Below are 733 nucleotides of genomic sequence, written 5' to 3'. Positions count from 1 at the left end.
TGTGATCTATACGCCACATGAAGTCACACTGACCCTCAGGTTCACTTGGTCTCGTACCTGTTTTGATGCTGTTTCCAGACACTTCTCCCACTGGCCTCTTTCTGCGTACATGTCCAAAGCTGCCATGACATCCACACCCACCAGCTGAACACATGCACATACACACAGTTTCAGTTTTATAGAAAATAGCATGAAAAAACTGGTTTTCATTCAAAGTGTTTAAACTGAATTTAGTTTGTTCATTCTCAATGAGCAACATTTACAAGGTAAAACTTAAATTTAGCAATTTTCTCATATGGGCTGCTACAAACGGGAGGAAATTTGAACTTTATTATTTATTACTGAGGACTTCAGAAAGCCTGTAAGGTAACATAACAGAACTGTTGTGCTGTCAACACAGCTGTGCTGTGATCCACTTCTATGAAACAATACTAAAAGTACGAAATGGATAAAGACATGAAGACTTAAACTTACAAAATGTTTATTTTCTGTGACTTTTTTCTTTGACCACATGGATTTGACCCATCAAACTTACAGTATTACTCATAATGTGGCAGTATCTTCTGAAGAAACCACTACAGGAGGTCTGGTATGTAGACATACTTACAGAATCTACTTTGCCTTGATTCTTCAGATGCTCTTTGTACTTCTGGTCCACATAGTCCTCGTACCTGCCCAGGATCAGAGGCATGAGACAGAGTGAAATGGTTAAACAGATAACCACTGATTCTGG

General features: G+C 38.9%; 1 protein-coding gene across 1 annotated transcript in view; it reads right to left on the bottom strand.

Annotated features, from left to right (window-relative positions):
* ift172 (intraflagellar transport 172) overlaps nt 1-733 on the bottom strand; it is a 46,004-nt gene that overhangs the window by 29,309 nt on the left and 15,962 nt on the right. The window contains exon 18 of the mRNA XM_023430287.2: nt 722-733. This exon is cut by the window's right edge and continues 58 nt beyond it. Coding sequence (XP_023286055.1) covers nt 722-733 — 12 coding nt within the window. The remainder of the gene's footprint in view (nt 1-721) is intronic.

The sequence above is a fragment of the Seriola lalandi genome, unplaced genomic scaffold (genome assembly GCF_002814215.2).
Source record: "Seriola lalandi dorsalis isolate HSWRI2012SDOR001 ecotype SW California unplaced genomic scaffold, Sedor1 jcf7180002054901, whole genome shotgun sequence".
NCBI lineage: Eukaryota > Metazoa > Chordata > Actinopteri > Carangiformes > Carangidae > Seriola > Seriola lalandi.
The sequence above is the reverse complement of the archived record's forward strand: the minus strand, read 5'-3'. Positions and strand labels throughout refer to the sequence as shown.